The sequence below is a fragment of the Melampsora larici-populina genome, assembly GCF_000204055.1.
Source record: "Melampsora larici-populina 98AG31 unplaced genomic scaffold MELLAscaffold_23, whole genome shotgun sequence".
Taxonomy (NCBI): Eukaryota; Fungi; Basidiomycota; class Pucciniomycetes; order Pucciniales; family Melampsoraceae; genus Melampsora; species Melampsora laricis-populina.
In genome coordinates, this window is record NW_006768787.1 from 409105 (window position 1) to 434529 (window position 25425).

At 41.3% G+C, this 25425-nt stretch overlaps 5 protein-coding genes across 5 annotated transcripts; 4 read left to right on the forward strand and 1 right to left on the reverse strand.

Annotated features, from left to right (window-relative positions):
* Positions 1–4469: 4469 nt before the first annotated feature.
* MELLADRAFT_87825 (uncharacterized protein) lies at positions 4470–4877 on the reverse strand (the record flags this gene model as incomplete). The annotated part of the gene is made up of 3 exons (XM_007411131.1): positions 4470–4632; positions 4697–4749; positions 4815–4877. 3 exons carry the CDS (start codon positions 4875–4877, stop codon positions 4470–4472), a joined length of 279 nt encoding a protein of 92 aa, XP_007411193.1.
* Positions 4878–12075: 7198 nt separating this feature from the next.
* MELLADRAFT_107384 (uncharacterized protein) lies at positions 12076–13231 on the forward strand (the record flags this gene model as incomplete). Its single annotated transcript, XM_007410983.1, has 2 exons — positions 12076–12581; positions 12973–13231. 2 exons carry the CDS (start codon positions 12076–12078, stop codon positions 13229–13231), a joined length of 765 nt encoding a protein of 254 aa, XP_007411045.1.
* Positions 13232–19889: 6658 nt separating this feature from the next.
* MELLADRAFT_72097 (uncharacterized protein) lies at positions 19890–20481 on the forward strand (the record flags this gene model as incomplete). The annotated part of the gene is made up of 1 exon (XM_007410984.1): positions 19890–20481. A coding segment is annotated over one exon (305 nt), but the record flags the coding sequence as incomplete, so codon positions are not given.
* Positions 20482–20788: 307 nt separating this feature from the next.
* Positions 20789–22710, forward strand: MELLADRAFT_78046 (uncharacterized protein; the record flags this gene model as incomplete). The annotated part of the gene is made up of 4 exons (XM_007410985.1): positions 20789–21526; positions 21642–21758; positions 21828–21911; positions 21996–22710. 4 exons carry the CDS (start codon positions 20789–20791, stop codon positions 22470–22472), a joined length of 1416 nt encoding a protein of 471 aa, XP_007411047.1.
* Positions 22711–23897: 1187 nt separating this feature from the next.
* On the forward strand, positions 23898–25083 carry MELLADRAFT_123560 (uncharacterized protein; the record flags this gene model as incomplete). Its single annotated transcript, XM_007410986.1, has 5 exons — positions 23898–24021; positions 24167–24247; positions 24340–24441; positions 24850–24918; positions 25037–25083. The coding sequence occupies 5 exons, from the start codon at positions 23898–23900 to the stop codon at positions 25081–25083; spliced, it is 423 nt and encodes a 140-aa protein (XP_007411048.1).
* Between the last annotated feature and the right edge of the window lie 342 nt (positions 25084–25425).

A 25425-nucleotide genomic window follows, 5' to 3' on the forward strand; every position in this document is an offset into this window, starting at 1 on the left:
TTCCCCAAGTGAGAGGGGGAAACAGATTAGGAGTATAATTTGTCATCAGAGGATCTAACACTGCACACCTGAGCCATGACACTCACACTATATATGTGCAGTAGCCTGAGTGAATAGGCGGCTACCATGTACATACAGGTTTTCTCAGTTATGTCCCCATCTGGATGAGTGAATCATATGTAATACATGCTGTAACTCTTTTCCAGCTTGACAAAATCATTGCACAAATTGACTACATACACTGACTCATATTTTTGCTGTAAGTTTGTCAACTCAACTTCATCTAACACCATTTACAAATGACTACCAGAATGTTGCCTGAGTAGCCTTGATGATATATGTAGTGGATTGTTAGGACAATTTTGTCAATGGCCAAAAAGTTACATGATGTATCACATGTGATTTATCTGGTCAGATGTGCAGACAGCTGAGCAGACCTGTATGTACATGATAGGCAACTATCAACTAAGCCTTCTGCACATATGTAGTGTGTGTGTTATGGCTCAGATGTAAAGTGATGGATCCTTTTATTACAAATTATACTCCGAATCAATTTCCCCTTCCCAATTGGGGAAACTGAATGATGTTTACCATGCAGTTTTGCATATTTTTTCACTTCTCATGTGTTGCTAATCCTTTTTTTCTGTCAGCCATGAGGAGTATTTTGCTAATACTCCCATTAGCAGCCATAAAGAACACCCAAGAGGACTCTGAATTACAACTTATGTTAATGGTCAACTGGAGGTGATGTCATATAAATTAGTTTGAAGGAACTGAGGATTTCAAACTCGAACTCCAGGAGACCCTTATCTCAAAGGATATATATATATCTAACAGATCCTAGTTACATTCCAAGGATGTGGCTACAGTATCAGAAACAAGCAACATATCTTGTTGGTTGCAACAAGACCCTTAGCTCACAGAAAACCCTGATGTGCCAGATTACAAGGACACGTGCAGAATGATATATAACCCGTGATGTTCCCCCTCTCGAGAAGGAGAATCATCTTATTACAAACCAACCAACTTATCCTTGAGAAATTAAACTCTATGACTTATACTAAAAACCGGCGATTACTTTTAATTTAGATCATCTCAATTCTTTGATATCATCTTTCTTATCTGAATTTTAACATTTAGTATTGTTATTGATTATTTCTTTCTCAAGAAGTATGTTATCAAACTAAGACTCAGCGTTCTTAATATTAGAATAACCTTTCAATGTCCAAGACGTTTTCGAAGATCGTTATTGATAAAGACATCTCTTTATCAATATGTAGAAACTAGACATAACTTCCATCGTCCAAGATGTTTTGAAGATTGTTATTAATAAAGACGTCTCTTTATTAATTCATAGAAACTAGACTACTAATACCTGAGACAGGAGTACTTTTGTACCTACCTCAGAAGACCCTGATCGGAACAGACCTTTCAGTGAGTATCAGGCAGCGGTAGCCATTCCGCACCTAAGACAACATGGAGTCGCCAGCTCCTGTTATATAAAGGCTCGAATTTATCTCAGTAAACCTACTGTAACAAAGCCAATAAAGAAGCTTCAAGCAATATCATTCAGCTTCGATTCTCTTAAAGCCACCTGTTTTAAGTCTCAGGCTGACATTTTCCATCTCCACTGTTCTAAACTGAGTGGTCAATATGACTAGTCTTATATTTTGTTTGTCATTAGCAGTGGTACTTTCTTGAAATCTGATACCCTAGCTGCTTTGTTTTGTGTCCAAAATTCTGACATGAAAGACCAAAGTGACTGTGTCTTTTGAAATATTAAGTGAGTTGCCTTTTTTCAAAAGTTGACATGTTAATATCATCCAATCCTCAAGCATCCATAAGCTTGAAATCAAACTTATAATAGCAAAGATTTCATCTCTGATGAAATTAGCCAAATTGTTACAATTCTGTATCAAAGTTTCCAGATATTATTATATGATAAATATTTTTTCAAATAGAAGTCTTATTGTGAACAAGGTAAATGACTAATCCTGGATCCTTGAGGGTCATGCTTTATGATTGATAAAATTCAAAAGGAAGAAAACATTACTAGGTTAAAGCTGTACATAAAAGAATAAGTCAGTCCTCTGAAGCTTACATCTGTAGTTGTTGCACCACTACTTTCAGTAGATTGCAAAGTTTTGATCTTGAAAGAATTCAAGAACTGTGGCGATGGAGCGTTTTTCACATTTTGATCTGATTTACCTACAAAGCTGGAGACTTCATATTCCAAAGAGATTTGTGTTCATGTTTTGTATGATGAATGAACTTTTAATTGTTGAGATATATCAAGGACTCACAAAATGAAAGAATATATACTCGACTTAGAAAACTAGTTAAGTACATCCACATTAATGGGACACCTTTTGCTAATTGTGCATTAGGATTCCGAGGAAGTATTGCAGCTCACGCTCACACCCGGTGACTTTTTCGTGGCCCAGGGCGTGGCCAGGGCCATGGCCTATGCCACGCATGGCCTTAAAAACATGGCACAATTCAACAATTTATACACGTTATAATGCCACCATCCTTCATGATATTTGCCGCAAAGACGGAACGAATCCAACTCGCCCTCATTGAAGCACAGAGAACACGAAATCACACAGAAGGGCCAGGGCATGGCCGAGGCCGAGGCCCCGGCCCTTGCCCTGAGCCCTGCCGTGGCGCCACGAGGCATCGGGGCATCGGGTGTGAGCGTGAATTGCAGCTTTTTTCGCCCCGGAGGTAGAAAATTCGCATACAGTTGTTCAAGGCTAGTCTCGACCACAGCTGCTCCGCAAAAACGAAATTCAATTACACAACACAACTCCTCTAACCCCTACTAATGCATGACATGTAATAAGTCATTTTTGGGGGGTTGAAAGGTTCCTTAAGCTGTAAATGACTTGTTGAGCCAATTGGGTGGGTGGATTTTTTTAATTTTTTTTTGACACCTCACATTTCGGACCTGGGGTACTTAAGACCCTAAGCCAGCTTAGTTAAGTACTTAATCAGGTACCTAGGGGCTTAGGGTAGCTTAATTAGGCCCTTGTATAAGTACGGCAGCACAGAGCAGCACTCAAAAATTGATTCATTCCGCTGAATCCATAATGATAAACAAATAAAGAAAGAAGATCTTATTGATCTTCAAAAAAGATGAGTGATCAAAGAGTGGGAAACATGTCCTGAAGGTTAAGTTGACAATCGATTGTCACTCCAGCCTGGCAGGAGATGGTTCTATGTGAGCGATCAATTTTTTCTTTGGCCAATTGTTCTGCTTGGGCACCAGTGAAGCCTTGTCTTTATGAGACCATCAAGTCAGTATTGGTACAAAGATACAAAAACAAAAGTCTGCACTCACCAATAGATCTCCGTTTGACGGTCAATCTTACGGAAATACTTTCGAATGGTTGAGACCGGACAAATCTTCCGTACCGTCTCAAAGAGAGCCTTACAATCACTGAAGGACTTGCAATGTATGCTGTATTTTTGATAATCTTCAAGTCAAGAGATTATCAGTAAATGTGAGAGGTCCATTTGTGATTTAAAAAAAGGAGTGATCAAAAGCGATCAATCAAAAGGAAGTGATTGATGAGGAAGAGAAGATCAAAAGAGAGGGATTGATCAAAAGGAGAATCAATCAAAGAAAAAGAATGGATTGGAAGCGAACGATTAAAAAAGGGAGCAATTAAAAAAGGGGAACGATTAAAAAATTGGAACGATTGAACAAAAGGGAACAGTTAGGAACGGTTGTAAGACCAAATGAAGTAGAAAAAAGAGGGAATTTAGATTATTATGATTGAATTGTAACTTACAATGTTTGATAAACGCCCAATAGAGTTCTATTGGGTTAAGTTCACAATGAAACTTCGGGAGAAATATACAAATATGACCAGCTTCTTCGATTACTTTTTGAAGCAAGGGCTTCTCATTCGCAAAGTCGGACTGTAAGCTTAAAATCTTAGCTGCACAGCACATTGGGTCATCAGTATCTTTGAAGGCCTGATTGCCAAATTCTTTGTTCCGTTCAAAGGCCTCTTGTGCTTCCTTTTCACGTCGGATTTGAGCCTCACAAGCAGCTTGATCGCGTTTTGTTTCGGATAACTGACAAGAAGCACAACGGAAGACAGGATTTTTACCTGCCTCTTTAGCTTTTGTTACATATAATTCCCATAAGCCAGGACCCCGGTATGCTCCTATGAAGGGTACAGATCTAGAATTGTGACTTTTGAGCTCGCGCGGAGATACGGCATATGGGATTAAACAGCATTCTCTTGGATTTTACCTGTTTCTGCCTGAATTTTAGAGTCACTAAGTCCAATACAGCTGATTAAAAAGACTAAACCTGTCTTAAAGCTATGGGTAAAGCCAGGGACAAGTTTCCGAGCGAGCTCAAAAGTCACATTTTTGGATCTGTACCCCTTATAAGAGCATACCGGGGTCCTCATAAGCCTCGTTCCTGCAGAATGCATCGGACACCCTTAGTTTTACCAGCAAGTGTGTGTGTTGGATGATCTTGAGGGTAAACTACCCGCAATGTTGACAATAAAGCCGGCTATAAAATTGGGATTCCAACAGCCAACTTTTCGGACCGGAGCGGGCCCCGGGGCCGGGGCGGATAAAGCTGTGGTTGAGACTAGCCTTGAACAACTGTAGATCGTCATCAGTAAGTTTTCCAAAAATGATTAGATGGACCACATGAGTGCAGACTCACATAGGGTCACCACTACCAAGCCAGCCATCAGTACGGTAGTAAGCAAGAAAGTCCTGACAAAAAATTGATCAAAGAGTGAATCTTCACTTTTACAGAACGATAAACTGAATGATTGTACCTTAAAGTAAGAAGAAGTAAATTCCATACCACAGTTCTCATCCTTGTTCCCAAATTGAGACATCCAGATCGAATTAAATTGAAAGAAATCATAAAACAAATAGTCGCATCAAAGACCACGTTCCCACCGAGAGAAGAAATAATAGACACGAGAGCAAAAATTCGAATTCCTGGGTTTTTAGATTTGATTGCATTTGCTGGATTGAAGCCTGATTTGGCGATGATCAGAAGGATGATTGTACCAATTGACATGAGTAAAATCAAGATTGTAAAAAAAGTCGCTACTACAAGCCAACGTGCGCGTCTTTTGACCATGAAATAGACTAGGCTACAATAATGAATCCTGATTCGAAGAAAACAGTGGCCAAGAGAACATTTAGTAGGAGAATTATACCTCATCAGAAGCACCTATGGGCTGTCTTACTTACTGGACTAAAATTATGCTGAAGATTGCAGAAGATGTTTGTGCAAGATCAAGACCTAAATTTGTCCGAATTTCTATCACACCAGTCGTAGCGCACCAAGCTGTCTAGAGTCATTATATGTTAGTCTTTGTGTTTAAATGAAATAAACATAATATATCTCCATGAAAAAATTACCCCAATTTCGGCTGAAGCTTGAGTAGCGTGTAAGATCACCAAGAGACAGGCAAAGACAGAAGATGATCTTTTATCTGGTACTTCATGGAAAAAATGTGAAAACTTTGTCAAAATGTATCCACTAATTAAGAGAAAAACGGGCTAGAGTGATGTTCATGTTCCATAGTAAGAGAAAAAGATTCGGGAGACACGTTAGTTATTTGAAAGACTTCATCTTCATTCAAAACCTGCAGAGGCAGAAACTGATTATAATTCAAAGAGTTGGAGTAATTCTTACTGCGGTGACGGTGATTGCAAGGATGATTGAGGATGACATAGGTTTCGCAGGTCAAAAACTGGTGAAGAAAATCTTTGATAGAATCTTTATAATATCAATAACCCAAAGAGACTATATGAGTGAAGGAAATCCCATGTTTTTAGATGAGGATTCCGATGGATAATGAAAAAGTTTGAAGAATTTGATGATCATAGTCCGAGCAATTGCGACTCCTAAGACGATGTTGGAAGACTTTTGCCACATAACACAGTTCATCAAGGTTGATATTTTTGTGACTGTGCGAGTCTTAGGAAATTGACGAAATCAAGTCCGTAGACCAGCTAGTCTTGATTCATGTTATCATTCCGGCGGAAGACCATTAATTGAAGTCATCACTTCGGGATCATATCTGATTCACTGAAAACCCCTCGAACGATGACATTCAAAGCGAGACCTCGTATAGTCGCCGCCATTGAGCCTCTTTTGCTTTCAGAAGGGAGCCGTACTGGATAATTAAAAATTCTCAAATTGGAGAGAACAATGGTCCAATGTTTCTTAAAAGCTACTTGGAGGATGCCGTCGATGCGAGGGTCCCAATTAGCCCTCGGCTCCTCAAAAATTTGAGAGCTGAGTGAGTTCAAGGGTTTCGGGTCTTGATCGATACCGGTCTGAAAATTAAATCAAAAGAAGCTTGCTGGCAGCGCTTGTAGCGCTCCGATTGAATGTCTGGGGGAAAACAAGGAAAAACATGAAACGGATTGAAACTCAGTCATGCCGTGAAACTTCTGCGTAATAGTACACCTCATGATAAATAATCATGAAGTAAGAAATGATATCTGTAAACCATAGGCACTAGGAGGAAGCTTCTAGATACGAGAATCAGTTACAGGTGCCAAAGGGATGTAGTAGCGGCTAGCCACGGCAAACGATGTAACATAATTTCTTGGCCTTTTGATTATTAGAAAGTTTTGAGTCTAAAAATCTTGTTTAGCGTTCATATTAACCATCTTTGAAAAGCTATGAAACTGTTTTTGTCTTACCTCTAGCAGCTTGGCAATTTCTCAGCAATGGCGCAATTCACCATTGGGATGGATTTCGACGCTGGTCGTACCTTGCATGGCACCGGAAAAGGCAACATCAACAATAATTGTGGAGTCCCAGTCTACATTATGGCAGCCAGCACTGGCCCTCCACCCAAAGTTCTTTGGAATTGCATTCCCAAGGAACGACCCGCTCTCAGGAGCAGATCCCTTGTCCCATGTGGTGATCCATTCTTCAAATATTTTGTTGTCATTCAAGCAGGCTGGTTCCAATAATAATCAATACTGTGTGCCTCACAGCCATCTTTTTGCTTGAACGGTTGAGGATGTTGATGCTTTCCAATGAATGTCAGGTGGCACTTGTTGGATCAATCAGCATTTGTCACAACAACAATTGTCAAGTGAGCTTTGACACCCTTTACGCCAGGTTCATATTCTTTGGTTAGGATACATAAAATCCGGAGGCATACTGAACATTCAGAGATTGATAAACATTGAGTCTAATTACAAATCATTAAAGAGGAGAAAAGAGGAGAGATTCATCCATAAAACAGCCCGGTTTTGTCCATGTTATAAATGTCATATGGTTTGTACTTGTTTTTGATTGCTGTGACTTGCACAATCTCCTCTCCCACTGTGAGTCAGACAGAGTCAACAGATCCTGCTTCTGAGTGTTTTTTGACAAGATGTAGGCTTTGACAATCCTTCAATGGTGGTAACCAACCTTTGCTCATTGCAAGCCATTGGGCTTATGGGATTGACTTTGCTTGGGCAAAGTCTTCCCATTTAGATTTAATAACTTTACCAGCCAGAAAAACCTTTTCTACAAGTGCTTTATCAACCCATCTTTCAAGAATAGCCTTGATCTCAGGATTTTTGACTGCTTGCACTTGTTGAGTTTTGTGCATGGCAATGGGAGGATTAGTGCAAATATTTTCTTAGTTTTTGATGCATTGGCTGAGCCTAAGATGTGGTTGTCTTGGAGAGAGTTGAGGCATGGTGGTGGTGAAATAATCAAGAGCTTTCCTTTGAATTTTACAGTGTGAATTATGCCAGTCAAGATCACCAATCTGGTTGGTGTATGTAAGTGGCAGAATAGCTGTTTTATTTAGTGCTGGTATTATTGTTCTTAGCCAATTTCCTACCATTTGGTAGCTTGTGATTCTTTTATGGAATGGTGGCCAAAGGTAAGGAGGCTGAGTGCTTGCAAGAATTTTGATAGATTTTTTTGGTCTAAATCTTCTTTTTATCTTTGATGACCTTCAAAAAGAGTGGCAAGAGCATTGAATTGATATTTACTCAGCTTAAAATGTCGGTCTTCAACAAGAGATCTGTTAAGGACACCATTTGTGTAATGTACGGAGGTTTATATGGAACAAATTTTATGGAATAAACACCCAATTGAGAAGCAGGGTTGGTTTATCCTTTGTAATGATGTTGCCTGTGGTTGAAATAGAGTTCTTTGGTCTTGGTGGCTTTGATTTTGCAGGTTTAGATGGTATGATGTTGCATGCAATTGAGGTCCAGTAGTTCCATTGAGAGGTGAGCTGTAAACAGTTGCCAACACTTGCTTTCATCTCCACTTTTCTAACCTGGGTGTTCAATATCTGGTTTAGGGTTTTTTTCTGTCATTAGCAATGGTACATTCCTGAATTTCCTAATGCCCTAGTTGCTTTGTTTTGTGTTCCAAAGTCTGACCTCAAAGACCAAAATGATGGTGTTTTTTGAAATATCCAGTGAATTACCTTTTTTCTCATTTTGAATTGTCAACATTATCTAGTCCTTAAACATCCACAAGCTGGAATGCAGACATATAGCCAAGATTTGATTTCTGATGAAATTAGCCAAATCCTTGCAATTCTTTATCCAAGAGTTTGCAAACATTCTTATATCAAAAATATGTTTTCAAAGAGAAATCTCATTGTGAAAAAATTAATTGACTCATCCTAGGTCTCAGGGTCATGCTTTGTGATTGATCAAATTCAAAAGGAAGGAAACATTACTAGGTTAAAGTTGTACATGCAAGTGAAGAATAAGTCACTCATTGAAGTTTGCATTTGTAGTTGTTGCAGCAATGATCACCCTGTAAGCTTCTTTGTGGCACATCAACACAAACACACAAAAAAAGTTTGATAGAGCTTCCTAACAGCCTCTGAAGAGATCCACATGACAGTCATACAGCCCCCCCTGGCCAATAAGATTCTTAGACTGAATGTATCCTTTTTGCAACAAAAGGATAGAGTGAATTTAAACACCTGATGATACCTTTGATTGTGGTTTATCATACCCTCTTATCTCCCATGAAGCACCACCAACAGATACCTTGGGTTGTGGAATCCAAGGCATCATTGGATGCAAATCCTTGGACAGATCTTGTGCAAGGGTTTGATCCAAGGCATTGTTTTGTGCTCAAAAATACCTTGGATAAAATCCTTGGAAAGATCATGTTCAAGGATTTGAGTCTGATGATACCTCAGATTGAAAAGATTGCCCCACCTATCTTGAATGTAAAATTGGGGTTTTCATGATCCTGTTTTCCCAATCACTTCAAAATATTTTTGTTGATCTTAATCTGAATTACCAAAATTGGCAGGATTCATGTTTGCAACATTTTACACAACCCATATTGTTTGAAATCTTCACACTGTAATGCAGTAAGACTGCCTGAGATTGTCCCATCACAGCTATGCTTAGCACATCTTTCTACATAGGGGTCTAAGTGCTTTGGTCCCAAAAGTAAGTCATAAATGCATTCAAGGATTTGAGTGAGGTCACTGCAGCACCCCTCTTCCAACAATCAGAGGCTGGAGCTGTGAAAGCAAGAAAGCCATTGAGATCAGAGATCATTCCAAGTTAGCTATGCATACTTGATTTACAAACACATTGGTGAGAACTTTATGAGTTATAGAAGACTATAAGACCACCATAACAAAATGAATCTCTAACCTTATGAGGTTGCTTGAACAACAGAACAAGTTGAGTCTTCCACATGAGAGCACTTGGAGGGCTTTGAGGGTAAATGAAACTCTCAGTAAGGGTTATTCTTTGGTGGCGCCAACAAAGGCACGACTTGGAGATGAGTTCCATGACTGTGAGGCGGGTTTTAACAGACTAGAGGCATATGCTTATAGCGGGGGAAAAAGTCCAGGAGAAGTACTTCTCCCCCCCCGCGAGGAAATCGGAAAATTCCTCATTGTCTCGCAAGTCTATTCAAATTTCAAACACTCGCAAGTCTCGAGCTCAGTCTTCTCGCAGATTTCATTTCTCAAGATATATAATCCTTCAAAGTCAAACTTTTCGACAATTAACGCAAAGCTAACACTAAGCACAAAAGACGTAGCAGAGATGGTAACACTAGCCGAAGAACTTGCTCAAGCGAGAAGATTAGCAGAGAGAGCGATGAACAATGGCGAACCCGGTCCCAATACGAGAAACAGATCGAAGAACAGAAATGAGACAGAAGCAAAAGAACAAGAATACGTTGACTACACCAACGAGGAGGAAGACGACCCAAGTAACGACTTCAACGACCCAGACAAAAACATCAGCGGAATTGACTCAGAAACAGAAAACCGAACAACGCAAACAACGTCCGGAAAACCTCTGATAACTAGGGGAGTTGTGAGAGAGCCGATAGATGACCCCGAAGAGGACAAATCACCTGGAGACGGGGAGATTGATGTCAACACGGAAAATGTGATAAATGCGACGAGAGACGCAGATCAAGGTACGATCCAAGAAACAAAAACCAACCTACCCCCATCCAATACTCTGATCCCCTGACCCTGTCTCCGTTACCCCCTACACCGTTCTTCCACTCATAAATCCTATACCCCCGTACAAATTTCCGACCAATCCCAAACGCGCGACCAGTCCCGAGTTTCAAATACCCAAAGTTGTACCTCTAACCTAAACAACAAGGGAAAGGGGATGTTGATGTGTCCATCCCCACCGGAAATGATAATAAAAACCACTGAGTTGGATTTCCGCGACCCACGCATATATGTTCGTTAATCAAGTGATGTAGAAGAGCCCATCCGAGACTACAGAACCAAATGATCCAAATGATGTTGACGAGTCCATCCAAAAAGAGCGATCTGGTAAACGTAGACGAAGCAGGAAGGGATGTAGAATTGCCCATCCCCAGAGCCCGTCCTATACGAATAAAGCGTAGAAAGTAGATTAACCCATCCACAGAATGAACCCAAGTATCTATATTAGAAGATGCGGAAACATGGAGATGCCCGTCCATAGTGACACCCAGATGTAAAACAGTCAAGGACAAAAAGACTAACAAGGAAAATGATCCCTCGTTTAGATACCTTGCTTGAAATTTGTAACACCTGGTGGAGAACCATTGTAAATGCGTTCAATAACGAAGATCTGTCGTTAGGAAGACCGATGCTGCACGCATTTAGAGCAACTTACGGATCAGTACCCTTTGAACCCGAACAAAGCAGAGGGAGAAGGCGAGAGCGTAGCCCTGAACTAGACCACTACAGAAGTCGTTGACCAAGGACAGAATCTCTGATCCAAGACAACGACGTTCGAGAAGAAGTAGAGAGATCCCCACCACGCCAGGGTGAGAGGAGAAGGAGCAACCCATCCGAACCGGTGACGATAAAAACAAAAGCCGACGCTGGCACGCGCCCAAGCAGAGCCACCTCGCCAGCCCTCACACGCCTCGCGAGAGCAGTCACGCCGGAAACTGGGAACACCAACAGAACCTCCTTAGAAAAACGGAAGAACGCTCGTTCAGACGACAACCAATCTGACGAAGAAGACCTGTCAGACCCTGAGAAAGGGATGGTCTTTGTGGACGATCTAGAGATGTCCAACAACAACCTGCTGAAACTATCGAACAGCTTCCACCAGAGGATGACAAAACTCACCGCGTATGTTCCTCTGACTGTATTCAACGCGGATTGGATAGAGAGAGATATAGAAAAGGCAGGCCTGAGGAAAATAAAATCAGTAAAAGAACTTCAAGAAGGAGACGACATCCCGACCTACTCAGGTTTGACTCCAAAAGACGAACTCCTGATGACTTACGGTGATTGGATGGACAGCATCGATTTATTCATACGTTATGTTGAAGAGTTCTACCACATGAAAAAGTCAGCGGAAATGTTCAGAAAACATAAAGCAATAGTGGTAGACATACGACGCTCGACCTCGTGCTGGATGATCGCTCTAAGATACTGCATCAAGGTCCGAAAGTTGGTGATGCAAAATAGACTTGGAACAGACAAGAGACGTCAGATGAGCAATGCAGGAATTTTACACCAAGATATCTTACGCGCCGCAAAAGACAGAGCGGAGGCCCTAGGCGAGAGATCTTACAAGGAAAACCCTTACGCCGGAACCATGAGCGAAACTGATCAGTCAATCACCAGAAACCCACTGAAAAATGACTCCAGTGGCAAATTCCAAGAGAGCGGAGGTAGCAACTGGAAGAGCAATTCGAGCACCAGACGCAACAACAAAAATAAAAACAACCAACATCAGGAGAACGATCATAACAACCCCAACAAGAAGAGAGTGTGGCAGAAAAACAGGAGGAACAATGGTAATTACCATCACGGAGGTTTCCACTCCCACAACGGGGGTTTCCAGGCCAATCGAGACCCCAGCGGCCACCAGAACGGGGGATTCGGGCTAACATATCAAAACTCTCCCAATTACCAACCTCAGAACACCTATAACCCGTTTGCATACCACTCCACATACCAGCACAACTATGCACACAACGGATCGACCAGCGGAGCTGAGCCACAGAACCAGTTGGCGATCGTGGCGAAACCAAGCGGCAGCAACCAAAATGGAGCTCTAGCCATCGTGAACAGACAGAACGGTAGCGGCAAACATAACTAGTAAGCAGCAAGTTTCCTTCACCATATGATATGCCGTCCCCAATCCCCTGAACCCTTATCCAACTTTCCTCCTAGATTGAAAACGCAATACCAAATCCAACCCAATGATCCCCTATTCCTTTCCTTTTCAATTCTCAAACTCGACTTCCTTCCATCTCATTATAAGATTCATTTGCTTGTCCTACGCTACCTAGCATTATCAGAGCTAAATCAAACCACTGTACGGTATAAGGGAGTGCAGCCTAGACAGCGAATGCAATGAGAAACGACCTGCTAAAAAGCGGGATACAGAACTATGTTAATGAGCCCCCCCGGCCCGAGATCAGTGAGAAACAGGAGAGACGTATATTACATGAAACGTACTCCCTAACCCACGCACGCGTAAGCGTAGCCAAGAAACCGGAGCCAGGATGAGAATCCACTTGAGCCGCGAAGATGAACCAGCAGAGGTTAACGTTGCCGTAACTGATTACTATCCTCTACCAACACGTCCCCCAAAAACAGTAGGCGAGAGACAGAAAGAGACCGAAGCCAGGAAGGCAAAGGAACGCAAGAGACGACTGCTGAGAACCGAGCGGGAGTGGTCCTCGAGCCAAGAAGCGGGACAGAAAATGAACGAGGAGGAAGGCCGAGTCGTGAGTGATCACTAAAAGTGTCGCGCGATGTAAAATGAAACTAAGCATACAACACGTACCAGGAAACGCAAAGACACTGAAACCAAATAAAGAGTGGCCAACATCCGTAGAATGCGAGATGAACCTCGGAAAATGGGAGGAGATCTTGAGGCAACTTGACCTACTAGAGAAACATAGAGCGATCATAGAGAGCTTCAAGACAGGATTTGACCAGGGAATCCCTGAGCACGTACTGGAGGGAATGCGTTTCTACTCACCCGCAAACCACGATCAGTCGAATGAGTCAAATACAATAATGATAGAAAAGATACAAAAAGAACTGACCGCAGGGAGGATGCGGGGACCCTTCACCGAAGAAGAAGTGCTAGGCAGACTAGGCTTCTTTCGATCCAGCCCGATGGGGGTAGTGACAAACGGAGATGGTACAAAGAGAATCATAAACGACCTGTCCTTTCCGAAATACAAAGAAGATCTACCGTCAGTTAACTCTTTCGTGGATAAGAACAAATTCAAGACTACCTGGGATGACTTTGCAAAAGTAGCGTTCTTCTTTGCAAACACAGAGGGAGAATTCCTCCTAGGCATCTTTGACTGGGAAAAGGCATATCGCCAGATCCCAACTCACCCGAGCCAATGGCGATACCTGATGCTGAGAACAAACGACAACCTGCTGATCCTAGACACGCGAGTATCCTTCGGGGGAGTAGCGGGATGCAGTAGTTTCGGCGGACCAGCGGACACATGGAAAGATATCATGAAAGCCCATTTCGGTTTCGACAAAGTCTTCCGGTGGGTGGACGATAACCTCTTCATTAAGGTAGTCAACAACAATAACAAAACAACGATGAAAGACGTGGTAGCCCAAAGTGCAATCCTAGGGGTGAAAACAAACGAAGGAAAATATGCAGAATTTGCCACCGAACAGAAATACATCGGGTTCATCTGGAACGGTAGGGAAAAATCAGTCAGACTACCCGAAGAGAAACTCAAGGAACAGAGAGAGCAAGTAGACGAAGCTTTAAACAGAGCAGAACCCCACACGTTTAAACAGATAGAAAAGTTAAGGGGAAGGTTATCTCACGTGACTCACATGCTACCCCAGATGCGGTGCTTCAACACTAGCCTAGACCACTGGATGGCCTCCTGGAAAGAAAAGCGAGCTCCGAGACTCATGCCAAAGAACGTACACGACGACCTATGGGAATGGAAGAGAGTCCTAAAGGATTTCAAAAACCATAAATTAATCCCAAAGAAAGAGTCAATAGACGTCGGCTGGGTAGGAGACACAGCTACCAACCACGGCATAGGAGTAATAATAGGAAACAGATGGGCTCAGTGGAAGCTAAAAGAAGGTTGGAACGAAGTAGATCAGCTAGGCGTAAAAAGAGATATAGCCTGGGCCGAGACTATAGCAGTCAGACTCGGCCTCGAAATGCTAGCGGAGAAAGAGGACGTCAGAGGTAAGAGGTACCTGTTCCTGACGGACAATACCACGACGGAAGGAGTGGTCCGTAATCTGAAGTCAAAGCACATCGCAGTTAACAATGAATGGAGAAGGATACAAAGGAGGCTAGTCAAATTGGATTGCGACCTGGAGGAGAAACGTGTTACATCCTTAAAGAATGACGCGGACGATCTATCCAGAGGGATACGAATAAGTAAATACGATTCGGACAGACTACAAGTCGAGATACCTGAAGACCTAAAGGAATTTATCAAGGAGTCAACTGTACCTCTCTCAACCACGGAGGAAGACATAATACCTCAAGTCTCCCAACGACCTTAGAACCCAGTTAGAGAATACAGACCGAGCTCAGTGCTACACTCCTACCTCGACACACCACCCTCCATCGCACCACATCCCCTTTAAAACGGCCATGAAAAACAAACGGCCCAGCTTTGCGAGAATCGAAGACGAGATTGCCGATGTGAAAACCCTCCAGATCGCGAGACATATGGTCAGCGGCGCTTGGGCGGATTCGACAAAGCAGGGATACTCGAGTGCAGTGGCAAAATTTAAAGAGTACATTGAGAGCGAGGGAAAGGATTGGGACTCCGCGCTACCAGTTCAGGCGAACGATATATATGGTTTCATAGTCTGGGCAGGTGAATCTAAGGCAGCCAAGGACTCGTCAGCTAGGAGAACGGTCAAAGCTAAAACGATAGAGAAATACCTGAACGGACTTACAGCGTGGCAGATGGCAACCAAACTCACACCACCAGATCTCAATCAAAAGATGATCAAGGCGCTGATAAAGGCATGCGAGCGAGCCGAAGAGCAAGAGAACCTAACTCCGACGGCAAAGCAGAAGGGTGAGAAGAACCCCATCCAGGTAGCAGAACTAATAGGACTCGTATGCGATCTAGCGGGGAAGTCAGACATAGACGAAGCCGTAGCGACAGCCGCCATCGTAGCGTTCTGGGGGATGATGAGAATTGGCGAACTAACTAGAGAAACAAGAACAGAAGGAATGTTAACAATCACGGATATAGATTTTGAAGGAGGAGACGAAAGTAGAGTGGCGGTACTTACGTTGTGGAAGGCAAAAACTGCCAAGCCCGGAGAACCACAAACCGTCAGGATATCCTCGCAACCATCTATACTAGACCCAGTAGCTGCCCTGGAACGCATGATCAAACGGAACCACCGGTGGAGTAAAGATGACGCACTATTTGGGTACGGTTCAGGAGATGGGAGGAAACCTCTATCAAAGAAAGTGTTCATTGATCGCCTAGAATCCCTCTGGGGAAAGAGCGGCGTGAAGTCGGGTGATTGGTCAGGACACTCTTTTCGAGTGGGAGGTGCCTCGTTAAGATGGAACCTCGGTTGGGAGAGAGAACGGATAATGAAGCAAGGCCGCTGGAAATCCTCAGCAGTCGACGTCTACCTGAAAGAGTACCAAGTGGAGGAGCTGGAAACGGCGAAAAGTCTCCTTTGGGCGATAGATCGGAGGAATAAGCAAGCCACCCGTTGATTGGTGAGTACGGCCTCAGGCAATTGAGTCAGACAGAATCTACTGAGTATAGGCTGATTATACTTTGACCAAAAGAAAGAAGACACTAGAACCTACGCTGTACGATATAAACAGAAGCGTACAGGGCAAACCTTATGATCAGCAGACGCACCACATCAACCACTCAACCAGGAAAGAACTAGAACTTGTAACATGACTTTAGAACTCTTAAAACGATCTGAAAACTCGCCCCCATTCCAACAGCCTTCAAGAGTGTATCGGTACCAGATGTCCCGCGACGGACAATCCCGCCAGTCATGAGTACCTAGATAGCCCGGGGAATCAAGATTACTCAATTGTTATAGAGCAATAAGAACACGTTATGCAGATTGTAAGCCTGGTCCCACGCGGGTATGGGGAGATCCTCGCCTTGCCGAGCCCCACGCGAGACCCGGCAGGACGGGAAGTAGACGAAGAGATCCCCCATAACCTTGAGAACCATACTAACAACCAGCTTGGTTTGTGCGAGAAAGAAAACTTTCCAGATCACGCAAACCAGGCCGGACGGCGGGCGCCATCCCGAACATGCTCAGCTGACACGTGAACGTGAGAGATGAGCATGGGTGGTAAGTGTTGAGATTACATAGATTGTGATCCATGAAATCCACAAGTCCATAAAACTTGGCACGCACCAAATGGATCAAGGAAAAAAAGTGCGATTGCTGCAAGCACTCAAACACAGGATAAAGCAGCCATCTGAGACTGTACCCCTTCTTGTGAGGTGTAGCTAAAAATTGAGCAAGATTACACATTTTATCATATTTGAACAAAACAGATTGGACTGGTGTAAAATCCAGCTCTACAATAATCCTTGTGTATATTTTTCAAAAGTCGTCGTGTGTGCACGATGACATGCAACACAAAAACTTACTCGGTGAATATCTCTTTCAGTAAATTGATGAGTTTCGATCTTGAAAGAATTCAAGAACTGTGGTGATGGAGCATTTTTCGCATTTTCATTTGATTTACCCACAAAGCTAGAGACTTTATATTTCAAAGAGACTTGTTTTTAGCTTTTCGTATGATGAATGAACTTTGAATTGTTGAGATATATCAAGGACTCACAGAATGAAAGAATATAAACTCGACTTAAAAGACTGGTGAAAGACATCCACATTATGGGGATTCCTTTTGCTAATTGTGGATTAGGATTCCGAGGAAGTGTTGCAGCTTTTTTCGCCCCGGAGGTGAAAAATTCACATAGATCATTATCAGTAAGTTTCTCCAATATGATCATATGAACCACATGAGTGCAGACTCACATAGGGTCATCACTGCCAAGCCAGCCATCAGTACGGTAGTAAGCAAGAAAGTCCTGACCAAAAATTGATAAGAGAGTAAATCCTCACTTTCGCAGAACAATAGATTGAATGATTGTACCTTAAAGTAAGAAGAAGTAAGTTCCGTACCACAGTTCTCATCCTCGTACCCAAATTGAGACATCCAGATCGAATTAAATTGAAAGAAATCATAAAACAAATAATCCCATCAAAGACTACGTTCCCACCGAGATAAGAAAGCATAGACATGAGAGAAAAGATTCGAATTGTTGCAGTTTTAGATTTGATTGCATTTGCTGGATTGAAGCCGGATTTAGCGATGCTCAGAAGGATGATTGTGCCGATTGAGATAAGTAGCATCAACATCGTAAGAATTGTAGCTACTACAAGCCAACATGCGCGTCTTTTGATCATGAAATAGATCAGGCTACAATAATGAATCCTGTTTCGACAAAGAAAGAGTGGCAAAGGAGATATTAAGTTCGAGATTCATACCGCATCAGAAGTACTTACGAGCTGCCTTACTTACTGGACTATAGTTACGCTGAAGATCGCACAAGAAGTTTGTGCAAGATCAAAACTCAAATTTGTCCGACTTTGTATTAGACCGGTCGTAGCGCACCAAGCTGCCTAGAGTCATTAGATATTAGTCTTCGTGTTTAAATCAAAGAAACATAATATATCTCTATCAGGAATTATTCACCCCAACTTCGGCTGAAGCTTGAGTAGCGTGCAATATGACCAAGAGACAAGCAAAGACAGAAGATGATCTTTTGTTTGGTACTTCATGGAAAAAATGTGAAAACTTTGCAAAAATGTATCCACTGATCAAGAGAAAAACGGGCTAGAGTAATGTTCATGTTCCATGGTCAGAAAAAAAGGTTCGGGAGACACGTTAGTTGTCCGAAAGACTTGATCTTCATTCAAAACTTGAAGAAACTGAAACTGAATATAATTCAAAGAGTTGAAATATATCTTACTGCTGTGACGGTGAGTGTAAGGATGATCGAGGATGACATATAGGTTTGAAAAAGATGCGCAGGTCAAACACTTGTGAATGATATCTTTATAATGTCAATAATCAAAAGAAACTATATGAGTGCAGGAAATTCCATGTCTTTAGATGAGGAATCCGAATGACAATGAAAAAGTTTGAAGAATTCGATGATCATTTTATTCCGAGCAATTGCGACTCCTAAGACGATGTTGGAAGACTTTTGCCACATAACATAGTATATTAAGGTTGGTACTTTTGGAACTGTGCGAGTCTTAGGAAATTGACGAAATCAAGTCCGTAAACCAGCTAGTCTTGATTCATGTTATCATTCCGGCGGAAGACCATTAATTGAAGTCACTTCGGGATCATATCTGATTCACTGAGAACCCCCCGAACGATGACATTCCAAGCGAAACCTCGTATAGTCGCCGCCATCAAGCCTCTTTTGATTTCAGAAGGGGGCCGTACTCGATAATTAAAAATTAAAAATTCTCAAATTGGAGAAAACAATCGTCCGACGTTTCGCAAAAGCTACTTTGAGGATGCTGTCGATGCGAGGGTCCCAAATATACCCTCGGCTCCTCAAAAACTTGAGATCTGACTCGGCAGCGATTGGAGCTCTCCGATTGAATGTCTGGGGAGAAACATAATAAACCGCATTGAAACTCAGTCATGCCGTGAAACTTCTGCGTAATAAGATCGATAACCTCATGATAAATAATGATGAAGTAAGAAACGATATCTGTGGACCGCGATGCGTGTTTACAAAAGGCCTCCTTTATCGGTGCCGGTGAATGACATCATGATCCGAGGCCAGCTCAGTCCAAAAAGCTTCGGAAGTGCTATCCGAGTCTCGGATCGTACGCTCAAATTTGAGCCCATCTGGAATCTGTCAAGTAGACAGTGCGGCGGTATGGGTTGACCGTTTGATCTGAACTTCAGATCACTTGTCGACTTCAAGAGATAGAATACGAACACCATAACATAGTGTTCATATTCCTGCTGGGAAACCTGGTCCTGCAATATCACGGACTGAGTCTAGGCGTGGTTTACTGGCGATGCGTTCAAATTACGGTGGGGCGTTCGATCGATCCCGTTCAAGGCTACGGATTCTTCCCGGAGTTCCTTAATTGTCTCGATGAAAATTGACATGATGGTAATGACACTCTGAAGGAAGGCGCCGTTCGTTTAAGGAAGACAGAACATCCATGATCTGATCCGTATCTTTCGCCGAACGGTTGCGACAAGGATTTTTATGAGGGAGGTTATCGGGTTGTCCGCGTCGATGTCACTTTACTCGTTCTGCTGAGAGGGACTTTAGGTTAGACGGTAGACCTCAGGATCTCATGTCGAGTTGAGCACAGATCACACAAAGCTTCCAAACCTATTCTCATCAATTCATCACAGTCCTTCATCTTTTTCAAGCCTTTTCTTATCTTTTATTGTTTCCGCCCTTTATGATCAACACCTGTCTGCCCCTGTCTGCGCTTCCCGCCCTTTTGTACTGTCCGAATATCGAACCCGTATCAGTTTACCACTCTTTACCGCCCCCAGCCGGCTACATGCATATAGGCACAAACCGCATTTTCAAAGCCTTCATGCCGTTTTGCGTATCTTCAAGGCGTGGGTTTCAAGCGACCCTTACGCCCACAAACCGAATCACTTCAAATTCAATAACAGTTACTAATCCTATTTGCAATCGATATATGAAGTTCATCTAAATTTTGAGAAAGATGGAATATGTGTAGAAGGAAACCAAATTATGAAATCGACTAACACCTTTTGACGGAAGATATCGTTTGATCTCAAGATGGACTTCTTGTTGGTCTAACTTGTGATTTATCTTCAATGGCTTGTAGAATCGGTCAAATATGCGCCATTCCCAGTTCAAGTGATGATGTTCGAACAGTTCAAATCGAAATGAAGAATCAGTCTCGCTGACTCGCTTCACTGCTTACTTTGAATCTCAAGAGTATTTAAACTCATGGAAAGAAGCTCTTTTGATGAAGCAAGTTATCCAACCGATTCAACCTTCCAAGCTTATCTTCTACATTTCCAATCCAACACTCATTTACACACTCGTCTTACTGACTTCATCCTTTCAAATTCAAATCAGACTTTTTTCAAGCTTGAATTCGATTTCGAATCGCCAAATTCAAGAAATCGTTCCCTGGTAGCGAACTACTTTGGAAATCCAATTCACAACGTTTCTCGAGGATCAATTTTGAAGATTTCTCGAAAAGATCAACTGACTTGACAACAACGATCAACCGCAACGACGATGTATAACTTGATACCACCTAATCATTTGAAGAAACATGATACACCACCACGCAAAAGTTTGAAAAGGCGTGCAAGTAGCATCATCGAAAGTTTGACCACCACTTTTAGTCATTCTGGAATTTCTTCAACTTCCGATTTATCCAATATAAAACCTCGAACTCCCATTATTATTACTACACCTGATTTAAAGATTCATACTAAAATTGAATTAAATCAATTTTCAGCTCTTACTCAAAGAAAGTTAAATCATCATCATAGATCAAAACCATCTAAATTTAAAACACCTCATCACTATCAACCAAAAGATACGTTAGATTCGAATTCTAATATTTCTGATTCTAAATCTAATATCTTTCAAGATTTTTTAAATTTAAATTCGAATTCTAAAAATCAAAAAGATAAACAAAACATCTCATTAAGAACAAGTCAATCAAAATCATATCAAAACCAATCCAAACATCCATACCAATCATCATCAAAACAACATCACTATCATTACTCGAAATCCAGATTCACCCAACAAAATACAATGAGATCTAAAGGAATGAATATCAGTAGTTTAGAAGAGGTTATGATGAATCATTTTGGTTCGGGTGATCAAACTTTTTCTTCTAATCTTTCATTTTATAATCATACCATGCCTCATTCTAAGTCTGGTTTGAGTTTGAATTCAAATCGAAATCAGAACCACAATCAAAAGGAGAATCAAAACTCAGAACAAATGGTAATCGATGAAGTAAGTGATTTTTCAGTTTTATTTTCAAATTAGGCATTGGCCAAACTTTTCTTGATTTCTGAATGGAATGAATTTTGTGACTGATTTTGAATTTTTCTGAATGAATCTCGATCAGGTTGATGATCCATTAGGACTCTTTTCACCTACTGGCAGAGTACCTGTGAAAAGATCATTGAATCAATTGAATTCAAAACCATTGGGAATCAAAGTCAAAACTCAAACCACTGATTCGGTGCGTTATAAACAAGATTTTGATCAGTTCTTTTTCTCGGATGATTTGTTAATGATTTGCTTGTTCTAGAAACCTTTTTCGATTTTATCACCTAATCCTTTTACTGAAACTTTTAGTGAATCTTCGAAAAAACCTGATCAAAGTTCACAAAAGGTAAATCCCATGATTCTATCGCAATCCTTTTTCAACAAAATCAATACTAATTTTTTTTCTTTGTTTCTTTTTGAACAATGATAGAATGAAAATCAACCAAAAGAAGAAAACACTCCAACCTTAAGCCAATCTACTGGATCAAACTCAATCAGTAGTTTCTATTCATTAAATTCATCTTTAAATCAATCACAACCTGCAACTGTAACTCAAACTCAAGCTCAACAAAGATTACAAATGACCTTCCAAAATAGTTTAGTGAATTTCAATTCAGAATCTAAATCGGTTTCACCAATTGAAAGGTTTTCGATTTTAAAAAATCCTTCAAACCGACATGAAACCGGATCTGTTTGGTCTATGGTAAACCCTTCTGATTCTTTACAATCTTTATCTTCTAATAATGTGGGGCAAAATAATCCTTCTACTACTACTACTATTACGGGACCGGGGACTGCAATGGGGAATGGGACGGGGGCGGGTAGTAATCTTCGAATCAATTCGTTGAGGAAAAAACTTTCTCAAGGTTTTAAAGGGAGTTTACATAAAAGGTTTCGTAAGGCTTGAAAGCGTTTTTTTCGAAACCTTTCTTTTTGACTTTCTTGTTTTTTTTTCTCTGAACATCTTGTATTACTTTTTTGTACTAATGTTGTGCTAATGATTTATTACTTGATACTAATGCCATCCTAATGATTTACTTCTTGATACTAATGTTGTGCTAATGATTTACTACTTGATACTAATGTTGTGTTGATTCTTTGTACTAATCTTTTTGTGCTAATGCTATGCTAATTTTTATAATATTAATCATCTCCCAAACAAATCGACTTCTTGAGAAAAAGACGTAGAAAAAGGCTCTTGTTGTGGGTTAGAACATGATCTTCAGTATGTAACAGCCTTCTGTTCATATGATCACACGAATATATGTATATTCACACTACAAAGGGTGAGGACCGGTTAATCGTTATTGCAAGGGAACATAAGACGCATTTTTTAGCAATCCAGATATTTGTTAGGTCTTTCTTTATACGTGTATGTTCTATAGATCATTCCACAAAGTAATCTTATCACAATTCTCATTGATGCTCACGGATTACAACGATTTTTTGAATCTGTATGTATGAAGTCATGGGTCGCTTCGTAGCAACGTTTGGTATGTTGCAATTTGCAAGTAATCGTCGGTTGGTATGATGTGTTGACAGTCAATTCCTTGACAGACTCATTTCTCGCGCTCGCTAGCTTAACACAGGTCCAAGCATCAACTTATTTGATCCAAGACTTCAGGCGATTCTTCTTGAGGCAGAGGTTTTTTTGCCATTGTGGTAAGCTGGGATTGCCTCAAAGGCGGCAGGTTTGTGTAAAATAAAGTTTTTGAGAGCTGAAAGAGGAGAAGACTCCGAGGCTTCAGTGACTCCTCGAGTGCCCGGCGTCCATTATGGAAGTTGCTACATGTTGTTTAAATAGCAAAATCATCTACGGTTTCCAAGCCTTAAGTTCTTGGCAGTCACAGAGATCTAGGGTCGCTGTTCTCCTTAAGCTTGGATAGTTCATAATTCAAGTGGATGAATGCATTATGCCACTGAGTACAACTCTCACTTGAGCACGAGCCACGAGGTGAACCGAACCCTAATCGGTGAGGTTCTTCGCGCCACCTATTCCGAGGCTTTGAAAAGGGAATCTTGAACGATTGATTTGACCTCGTGAAGAGCTTTGGAGTGAACGGATCGGCCAGCCCGTGTCACAATTATATTTCTCCAATCACCACGAGCGGGTGGCTAGATTCAAAGAATGAATGGCCACATTTTTATGTTCGAGGCTTCAGGCGGAACAACCATATTTGACATTGAAATTGGTTTGCTATATAAGGCCGCTTTTGTCAAAGAGACAAGCTGAATCCCATGACATTTGTTTTCACTCGCTAAATTTGCCTGATCTTTGCTCTATCTTCGTTGCTAACTTTAGCAAAAGACTTTAAAAACTTATTTTCTGAAAATGTTCAATCTTTTTCTCGTTGTTCTGCTCGTCGGAAATCTCGGGTCGCATATGTTCGTAGATGCCAATGCTTTCGACTGCACTTACGGTTGGAACATACCAAAGCCGGGGGAAAAGAAGTATTGTAGGTCTAACTCCAACGCTTCCTTTCACCCCTGTAGTCTTTCACGTCTTCAAATTCAATCAATGATTTATCATCTTGAGGGATCATTGTGGACTGATTCAAGATTTCAAACACCTTCCTTCCTTCAAAAAAATTATACTCCAAGTGTGTCAATCATATACCAAAAATGCCGACCCGGTTTACCATTATTGTGATTGGTGTGGAAGGAATGATGGACTGATACCAGGTGAGAAAAAGTTTGCTTGTGTTCTAGAATCGATGGCAAAATGTGAATATTGAGCTTAACTTTCTGATTTGATGGGTCATCGCCACATACAGCTGCTGTTGACTGTGTAGACCCCAATGGAGTTCTAATGGCCCCGAAGATAAAAGTACTTTGTAATGTCGCAATTTATCAAGGTGACGGGGACAGACCTATTGGTTGAGTCTACTTCCATATTTCATCTCAGACTAAATCAAACTGCCTTTAGATATCTTTGGGAGATCTCATTGAGTTTTGATGTTTACGGTACTCAAAACAATCAGGTTCGTGCTACCTTTCTTGAAAACCTGCTTTCAAAATGTCGTTTTTGTGGGGAAAATGAACTGTAGAAAAATCCAAAAACAAAGTTCCAGCGAATTCCCAGGAATTCCCCCGCCAAAAGGTCAACTTTGAATCTATGTTTTTGACATTTTTTGAAAAAGGTGGCACGAACCTGATTGTTTTGAGTACCGTAATTGATCAAAGAAAACTTGAAGAGAGGGTTTTTTAATACGCAATTGTATAATGATTGAAGACTAATTTTTTGAAATTTGGCTCTAAATTCCTAAAATTCGAATAATCAAAAGAGTGCTTGCATCGGGACCCGGATCATGTTGTGAGAACGTATCATTGCGCGACTCAAGTTGTGTTTCAACGTAAGTTTACCTGCTAGAAATTAACTCATTCGCACTTAAGCATATAATACATATTCACTCATTGACTGACTAATGGTTTCTATGGATCAAACTTGATCATGTTGGGTATGGTATCTAGAATGTCCTCAAGATAAGTGTAACACGCAGAACCACGCCAATTCTTGAGATGAACTGTTGTTATTTATTTGTCTCTGCACGTTTGTTGGACTTTTTGATATACCCTAATGATGAGGGGAAATGTCACTCACTTAATTTGATACAAATTAAAACACTAGCGATGAATCTTTTTAAGATAAAACATTTGCTAGTCAATCAATGCAAAGAAAACCAATGAACTTCATTCTGGAGAATTGCGAAGGAAGTTTAATTGACTTTGGCCAATAGGAGGACTCAGGTCAAAACATTCACAGCTAAATCTCTACGAGACGGTATTTTTTTACAGCTACATACCAGTTGAGGTAGTTGATTGCTTGGGGGGGATGTGGTCAACAGGTTTTCCTTTCGTAA